The following is a 7,618-nucleotide window of genomic DNA, read 5'->3' on the forward strand; positions in this document are numbered from 1 at the left end:
GGGCACAAGCTGCTCATGCTCAGCTCTCGACTAACACCCCCAGGTCCATTTTAGCCGAGCAGCTTTCCAGCCACTCTTCCCAAGCCTGGAGCATTTTGCATGGGGTTGTTGTGGCCCAAGTGCAGGACCCAGCACTTTGCCTTGTTGAACCTCATACCACTGGCCACAGCCCATAGATCCAGCCTGTCCAGATCCCTCTGCAGAGCCTCCTACCCTCCAGCAGATCAACACTCCCAGCCAACTTGCTGTCATCTGAGGGTGCACCTGATCCCCTCATCCAGGTCACTGATAAAGATACTAAAGACAGGGCCCCAACACTGAGCCCTGCGGAACACTGCTTGTGACTGCCCACCAACTGGGTTTAACTCCGTTCACCACCACTCTTTGAGCCCAGCCATCCCACCCAGTTCTTTACCCATCCAAGTTGTGAGCAGCCAGTTTCTTCAGGATAATACTGTGGAAAACTGTGTCAAAGGCTTCATCTAGCCCTGTGGGAGAACGGGGGTGAGAAACCCAACCTGATGTCACCCTATGTCCCCATCAGACCTGGGTCAGCTCTTTGGTGGTCACTTTGGCACGGTGGTACCCAGGACCAGCACCCCGCATGGCCACGCTGTGATTCAACATCACCCCTGTCCTCATTTCACCCTCTCTGGGCACGCAGTGTCTTTCCATGGGGGACCCCTGTGGTGAGGGGACCTCGAACCCTATGGCCTCTCTTCTGCTGTGCAGTGCTGGGCCAGTGTCCTGGGGGTCAAAGGGGGATGGACTCAGCTCCTGGCCAGATTCATCCCACTGGGAATTTCCCAGTGCCACAGGGGGAAGTGTCAGCCCATGGGAACGCCCGTGGCGGCCGTGCCAGCACATCCAGGGCATACCTCATAAAAGGGCTCCCGGCACAGAGGGTGGCAGGAGGCAGGATGAGGCTGTGCCAAGTGCTGCCGTTGCTGCTGCTGGGGCTGGCCAGAGCCACCACGCCGGGGCCGAATGGATCCACACTGGGATCGGCTGGATCCATCCCAGCCTATCCATCCCAGCCCATCCCATCCCTGCCAGGACTCTGGACCGTGAGCTATGAGGATGCCGTCTCGGCAGCCGTGGACCTGCTCAACACAAGGGTCGTCACTCCCTATGTCCTGCGGCTCCGGGAGGCGCAGCCCCAGCCTGGCTGGGTGGGTGCTGAGCTCCTCCATCCCCACTGATGCACCCCGGTGGTGCAGGATCTGGCCCTTCTCAGGGCTGAATCTGGCCTGTTTTGGGGCTGGGTCTGACCCCTTGTAGGAATGGTGCCCACCCAAGCTGGGGCTGGGGCTGACCCCTCTCCAGCCTGGATGTGGCTCCTCGTGGGGCTGGATCCCTGAACCAAGTGGGTCCCTGATGGGTCCTGTCCCGTCTCCCAGCCCGGTGACCTGCAGCGCCGGCAGGAGCTGAGCTTCACCGTGGAGGAGACCTCGTGCCGGGCGCCGGGGATGGCCACTGCCGCCTGCAAGAGCCGCTGGTTCGGGGTGAGGCTGCGTCTCACGGGTCCCCAGTGGGGAGCAGCCGGTGGGAAAACCGAGGGATGGGGAGGGAGGTTCAGGCTCCTCTCGGCCTCATCTTCCCTGTGTCCCACTCTGCTTCCCCACAGGCAGTAAGCTGGTGCCGGGGCTACGCCTTCCTGGAGCAGCAGCAGCCCGTGGTGGAGCTGTCCTGCGAGAAGATGCCCATCAAGGTAAGGAGATGTCCGAAACGGCACCGTATCCCCTCTGCGTCCTCTTGGCTTTGCTTCCCTCCCTGGCTGCTGTGGGACATTTCCCCACGGAGGTCACCCAGACGCCCCTCGCCATCTCCCCGAGGTTTGACACCGCTGCTTCTCCTCCCAGCTCGGCCTGATCCGGAAATCCGGGGTCAAGGACCTTTTTGGCAGGATCAAGGAGCGTTTCAAGGGCTTCTTCCAGTGCAGCAAGATCTGGATCCGCGACAAACTGAACCTGAAAAAACCCAAATCCTGAGCGGGTGACACCGCGTCCTCCCTACGCTGTGCCCCCCACCCGGGCGCTCCGCTTCCAATAAACATCCCTGCAATGATCCCAGTGTCATCCCAATCCCTGTGGGTTCCTGTGCCGCCCCATCTGTGCCCCGACAGGGAGTGGGGACGATCCCTGAGAGCTCCCAGTCCCACAACTCCCCCAATGCCCAGACAAAGGGCTTCAAGGGCTGGGGGCACCCTGGGGAGTAGGGATGTGTCCCTGATGGGGACTTCCAGCACTTGGGACACGCTCAGGACCCCCCCACCCCATGTCCCCCCACAGTAACCACCGCTCTGTGGGCTGGGGCCAGGCGTTTCCGGAGGGGGAGAGGTTCCCCAACCTTCTGGAGCAGGGATAAAAGGGGATGCAGGGGGTGGCCGTGGGACAAGGATGCCGAGCTCCTGGGCGCTGGTGCTGGCGGTGCTGGGGGGGGCCTGCGCCCTCCCTGCCCCGGCCCCCCTGGCCTACACCCAGGTGCTGGCTCAGGCCGTCGAATCCTCAAACCAGCGCCCCGAGGTGCAGAACGCCTTCAGGCTGCTCAGCGCCGACCCCGAGCCCGCCCCGGTGAGTGACACCCCACCGGGACACCCCACTCGTGATCCCCGGCTCAGGCTGCTCAGTGCCAAGCCCATGGGGACATTTGGGGGGACACCAGAACCTCTGCATGGGGAGAAGTTTAGGGGTGCGGGGTGGGATGCAGGGGGATGGTCCTGACTGGACTGGCTCTGGGCACCTGGGGATGGGTGTCATTTCTCCCTGGTGGGTGCCACCACCCTGTCCCTGTCCCCATCCCAGGACATCCAGCTCAGCTCCCCGCAGCACCTCAACTTCACCATCACGGAGATGCAATGCCCGGCGCGCTTGAGAATCTGCCCTGATGCCTGCGAGTTCAAGGAGGACGGGGTGAGGGACAAGGGGGGCTCTTGGGGGGGTCACACCTCCTGTGGGGTCCCCAGCGTGGGGCCATTCCCCCCTGCCTGTCCCCGCACTCACACCCTGCTCTCTGCAGCTCGTCAAGGACTGCTCCGCACCCGTGCCCCAGCGTGGGAGCTCCGTGCTTGGTGTCACCTGCGTGGACTCCACCACGGACGTGAGTTGGGGGTCCCAGCGGGGGGGGGACATGCTGCAGAGCCTGGAGGGGGACTTGGGGGGTCCCCCCACCCTGTGACACCTCCTTTCCCCACAGCCCATCAGGGTCAAGCGCTTCTGGCTGCTGCTGGTAACAGCCATCAAGACGGTGGCTGCTGGTGTTGGCATCTTCAAGGCCTTCAAGGGATGAGACCCCCTCGAGGGGCTGCCATCTGCCCCCCTCCCACCTTGGTGTCCCCCCGACCCAAATAAAGCTGCTTTCCAGCCCCACTGTGCCTTTTCCTGCTGCTGTCACCCCACTGGGGACCGGGTATGTGGGGACAGGATGGGGGGTGATGCTGATGGAGGAGGGTCCTTTGGTGGGGAGCAGAGTCAGCCCCCCCAGAATGGGCCTGGCATCACCCAAGCCCCATGGGCACTGCCAGCTCCCCGGGGCCTCATTCTGGCACTGCCCTTATGCGGGGTCTTGCCCTCTTGGGACTGAGACAGCACCGCAAGAGCAAAGGGTCCCCTGGGAGCTTATGCCTGCCGTGGGGTCCCCATGGGGTGCGCGTGGGGCACAAACCCAAGGGACCATTGGCCCATTGTGGGGTGGGGAGAACAGGGGAGTACATCTCCAGGGGCCACCGGAGCCAGGGCTGCAGCCATGACCGTGGTCTGGTGCCTTTTGGGGTGCAGGGGTCTCCATGCCACAATGTCCCCATCCCAAACTGCCTGTGACAGCCCTGATGGCACAGCTGAGGCCAGTGCATGTCCCCCCCCCCCGGCAGGGGTCAGTCACAGGGGACCCCTTGGGAGCTGAATTCCCCCATGGCCCTTCTCTTATATCTCCCTGGGTAGCCCAGGGACCTGGTGCCTCCCCCACCACCATCACCATCATTTTCGGGGGACGAACCACCGTGAGGACAATGACACCATAGGGGCGATGTGGGTTGAGATGGGAATGGTGCCTTTTTTGGGAGGGGGGTGCCCTGGGGGCTCTCTGGAGCAAAACTGGGCCCTATCCCCAATGTCAACCCCATGTCCCTTCAGGTCCAAGCTCTTGATCCCCAAGGCGGGGACATCCCGGGGTGTGGAGCTGCCCATAGGGACGATGTGGGGAGCAGAGCCCCCTCTCCGTGTGCCTCAGTTTCCCCCCAGCACCCCAGGAGGCAGCCAGGAGCCGGCTCACACACACGGGCCATGAAAGGCCCCTTTATTGGTTCAGCCCACGGTGACGGACACCCCGACTTTGCCATAGATCTTGATCTTGGGCCGAAAGTGCCGGACCTTGCCCAGGAAGCGCCCGAACCGGCCGCGCTGGACCAGAACCGGCTGCCGGAGGGAAAACGGGGTCACCGGGGTGAGGGGGATGCTCTGGACCCTGCATCCCACCTGGGGACCCCACACCTTGGACACCGCACCCAGGAGCCCACACCCAGGACCCCACGCTGGGGACCCCACAGCCCAGAGCCCACACGCAGGATCCCTGCACCCAGTTCCCCACACCTGGTCCCTGCTCCCACCACCCTTGCAGGACCGTGCACCCAGCACCCTGCACCCAGGACCCTGTGCCCATCACCCCATGGGTGCCACAGGACCCCCCATCCCATCCTCCACTGCTTGCGGGCTGGAGTCATCCTGGTGGGATGGAGATGTCGGGGTGTCCCTTTTGGTGACGGCAGACCCCGAGATGTGGGGAGGGAGGGTGGAAGGACACTGACACCCATGGGTGCTCCCACCCACTGTCAGTGGGCGCTGCCGCCCAACTCACGTTGGAGGAGGCATCATTGCAGTGCAGGTCAATCTCAGGGGAGCTCTGCAGGAACTGCACTGGCCCTGAGCACTCCTTGATGACCTGGGGGGGAAGACATGACACCTTGTGAACCCTGGTGAGGACACCCTGTGTGTCCTTCCCCATCTCCATCCTCATCCTCACCCCATTCTCCTTGAAGTCGCAGTCTTCAGGGTTCATCCGGGCACTTGGGCTGCACTCCGTCTCCATCATGCTGAAGTTGAGTGCCCGCAGCATGGTCAGCTCGAGGCCCTGTGGGGATGCAAGTGACTGTGTGGGTCACTAAATGGGGGGGGATCATGAGTGGGGTGTCTCGGTGGGGTGTCACTCACCGGGGCGGGCTCGGGGTCGGCGCTGAGCAGCCTGAAGGCGTTCTGCACCTCGGGGCGCTGGTTGAAGGATTCGACGGCCTGAGTCAGCACCTGGGTGTAGGCCAGGGGGGCCGGGGCCGGGAGGGCGCAGGCCCCCCCCAGCACCGCCAGCACCAGTGCCCAGGAGCTCGGCATCCTTGTCCCACGGCCACCCCCTGCATCCCCTTTTATCCCTGCTCCAGGAGGTTGGGGAACCTCCCCCCTCCGGAAATGCCTGGCCCCAGCCCACAGAGTGGCGGTTACTGTGGGGGGGACACGGGGTGGGGGGGTCCTGAGCGTGCCCCAAGCGCTGGCGCTGTCACATCTGGTCACTTTTGGGGACATGGCCCCACTCCCCAGGGTATCCCAGGGAGCCCCTTGGGGGGAGTTGTGAGACCCCATTGCTGGCATTGGGGCACCAGCACCAAACCCCAGGAGTTGCCCCATCTCTGTTGCCCAGCTCTGGGGGGGTGTCTCCCTGCCCCCCAACCTGTGTCAGCCCCACACACGCACACGTATCACCCCAAAATATCTTTATTCCAGCTCCACTGGGGACAGGGGGCGGCGGGATGTCCCCAGGAGGGATGTGCCAGCATGGGGCCGAGGACGCTGGGGTGGTCGTGAGGAGGAGGAGGAGGATGGTGATGATGATGATGGGTGACCTGGGTTGGTGCCAATGGCTCGTGGGGTGCCGGGGGCGCGGGACTGGGTGCTGCTGCCGGGCTGTTTGGGGGAGAAATGAGGGAGAGCTTCACTCTGCAGCCAAAACACGTCCTCAAAAGTTGGGGGAATACATCCCACCACTGCCCCCACCAAAGGACTGGGGGACATGGAGCCCTCACCGGCTCCTTGCCGCACTCCACCATTGACAGTGGCACGTCGGGCAGGAAGGCAAAGACAGAGACCTGGGCCGTGCACCGCTGTACCTGGGGGATGTATCGACCCTGAGCATCTTGGGGACACTTTTGTCCCCCTCCATGTTTCGGGGGGACCCTGTCCCACACTTACCCTGCCCGGCCGGGCTTGGCAGCCGGCCCCGCGGCGGTCAGGGAGGTTTTTGGGGCAGGCGGGCTGCCGGGCAGTGAAGTTGATGCTGAAATGGGTGCCCCAGTCGAACGTCTGCTGGGAGAACAAGGATGGGGTCCTGGGGGCTTCCCAGTGCCAATGGGGAAAGGGGTCCCCGCCGGGACGGGTGCCGGGGCTGCACCCACCCATTGCCCAGCCTGCTCCTACCGTCCTGGCGACTCCCAGCATCTTCAGCAGCCGCAGCTCCTGCCCGTGGGTCTCCAGCACCGAGCGCGCCAGGTCGCGGGGAGCCGGCAGCCCCGGCGGGACAGCAGCACCGGCCGCCAGCAGCACGGCTCCCAGCACCAGCGCCATGCGGCCAGGAAAGCAGGGGACCAGGGAAGCGGCCGTCAGCTCGGGATCGGGAATCAGCTGTCAGCTCTGCGCAGGGGCCCCAGCTCGTCCCGCTTCGCCTCCAGGATAAACACTGGGCCCCGCTGCTGTGGGGAAGGGATTGGGTTGCTGGTGTTTTCCTTGGCCTGGTGCCGTGGTGGGTGCTTGCCCGGACCTGGCGGAGATGCCAGGCTGATTCCCCACAGCGGCCCCTTCCCTTCGCACACTCCCTGTTTCACAGCATGACGGTACAAGCGGTGACCCCGGGATCCAGCCAGCCAGGCTCAACATCCCGCTCCTCCCGAGTCGGGTGTGAGGGCATCCTCCTGGCTCCTATGGAGAGAAAACCCAGGGGTCGCCTCCCCCTCCCTGTTTCTTTACAGTTATTGGGATGTTTTCAAATCCCTCTCACTCTGCTCAGAGCTCAGACTTGGCTAAACAGCCCGGCCTCTGATGGAGATTGTACCATCGCCCTTCCCACCCCACTTGAAAACACCACATCAGCTGGCAAGGGTATGAATTTCAGGTTAAGTGACAGTAAAAGTGCCCTTTTGGGGTAGGGACACAGAAGAAAGAAGCAGCACAGCAAAACCCTGGGTGACTTAGGGCTCATTTCTCCAGAATTCAGTATTTTTCTGTCCCTTTATGGACACTTCAGTGGCTGAAGGGCCAGGAGCTCCCCTTTGTCTTTGGTTTATCCATAGAGGGAAAGCAAAGAAATCCTTGGGAAGGAAACCCCAAAGCCTGGCTGGCTGAGCCTCCTGGGACCACCGTGCTTCGAGGACCAGCTTGGCAGCCCGTGGGTCATCAACAGCCCCGGCTTCAGCAGGTTTTCAAGCCGCTGCTCCTGCAAGTGTGTTTGATCCAATATTCATGTTTTTATGGACATGAAGCCCCTCTGGGAGATTCTGGGAGGGAGATGGGATGGAAGATGGGACAATGGCCTGCTGGGAGAGCAGCCCCACGAACATTGAAGCCTCCTCTACACAAGGCGACCA

The 7,618-nt window shown here is 63.1% G+C and overlaps 3 protein-coding genes across 5 annotated transcripts; 2 read left to right on the forward strand and 1 right to left on the reverse strand.

Moving 5' to 3' along the window:
- The first annotated feature begins 920 nt into the window (after nt 1-920).
- LOC115606468 (cathelicidin-B1-like) lies at nt 921-2,067 on the forward strand. Its single transcript, XM_030482450.1, has 4 exons — nt 921-1,172; nt 1,401-1,505; nt 1,628-1,711; nt 1,863-2,067. Exons 1-4 carry the CDS (start codon nt 921-923, stop codon nt 1,989-1,991), a joined length of 570 nt encoding a protein of 189 aa, XP_030338310.1. The 3' UTR covers nt 1,992-2,067.
- A 318-nt stretch (nt 2,068-2,385) lies between these two features.
- On the forward strand, nt 2,386-3,368 carry LOC115611117 (cathelicidin-3-like). Its single transcript, XM_030493521.1, has 4 exons — nt 2,386-2,573; nt 2,805-2,912; nt 3,019-3,099; nt 3,196-3,368. The coding sequence occupies exons 1-4, from the start codon at nt 2,400-2,402 to the stop codon at nt 3,286-3,288; spliced, it is 456 nt and encodes a 151-aa protein (XP_030349381.1). The 5' UTR covers nt 2,386-2,399; the 3' UTR covers nt 3,289-3,368.
- An 897-nt stretch (nt 3,369-4,265) lies between these two features.
- Nucleotides 4,266-6,812, reverse strand: LOC115611123 (cathelicidin-2-like). Of its 3 annotated transcripts, none has more exons than XR_003992479.1 (7): nt 6,456-6,812; nt 6,231-6,341; nt 6,065-6,148; nt 5,205-5,945; nt 5,017-5,124; nt 4,852-4,935; nt 4,266-4,412 (listed from the first exon to the last, which is right to left on the reverse strand). XR_003992479.1 is itself a non-coding variant. In XM_030493533.1 (4 exons), exons 1-4 carry the CDS (start codon nt 5,376-5,378, stop codon nt 4,302-4,304), a joined length of 477 nt encoding a protein of 158 aa, XP_030349393.1. In that variant the 5' UTR covers nt 5,379-5,403; the 3' UTR covers nt 4,266-4,301. The 3 variants fall into 3 exon arrangements, 1 of the variants encoding a protein (XP_030349393.1); XR_003992478.1 differs by having other exon boundaries at nt 6,231-6,344; XM_030493533.1 differs by lacking the exons at nt 6,065-6,148; nt 6,231-6,341; nt 6,456-6,812 and having other exon boundaries at nt 5,205-5,403.
- Between the last annotated feature and the right edge of the window lie 806 nt (nt 6,813-7,618).

The sequence above is a fragment of the Strigops habroptila genome, chromosome 1 (assembly GCF_004027225.2).
Source record: "Strigops habroptila isolate Jane chromosome 1, bStrHab1.2.pri, whole genome shotgun sequence".
NCBI lineage: Eukaryota > Metazoa > Chordata > Aves > Psittaciformes > Psittacidae > Strigops > Strigops habroptila.

Coding starts and splice junctions, on each gene's coding strand:
- LOC115611117 (XM_030493521.1), top strand. CDS start 2,400: ATGCCGAGCTCCTGGGCGCTGGTGCTGGCGGTGCTGGGGGGGGCCTGC. Junction 2,574..2,804: donor CCGACCCCGAGCCCGCCCCG/GTGAGTGACACC, acceptor TCCCCATCCCAG/GACATCCAGCTCAGCTCCCC. Junction 3,100..3,195: donor GCGTGGACTCCACCACGGAC/GTGAGTTGGGGG, acceptor CTTTCCCCACAG/CCCATCAGGGTCAAGCGCTT.
- LOC115611123 (XM_030493533.1), bottom strand. CDS start 5,378: ATGCCGAGCTCCTGGGCACTGGTGCTGGCGGTGCTGGGGGGGGCCTGC. Junction 5,125..5,204: donor CCGACCCCGAGCCCGCCCCG/GTGAGTGACACC, acceptor GCATCCCCACAG/GGCCTCGAGCTGACCATGCT. Junction 4,936..5,016: donor GCGACTTCAAGGAGAATGGG/GTGAGGATGAGG, acceptor CTTCCCCCCCAG/GTCATCAAGGAGTGCTCAGG.
- LOC115606468 (XM_030482450.1), top strand. CDS start 921: ATGAGGCTGTGCCAAGTGCTGCCGTTGCTGCTGCTGGGGCTGGCCAGA. Junction 1,173..1,400: donor CGCAGCCCCAGCCTGGCTGG/GTGGGTGCTGAG, acceptor CCCGTCTCCCAG/CCCGGTGACCTGCAGCGCCG. Junction 1,506..1,627: donor GCAAGAGCCGCTGGTTCGGG/GTGAGGCTGCGT, acceptor GCTTCCCCACAG/GCAGTAAGCTGGTGCCGGGG.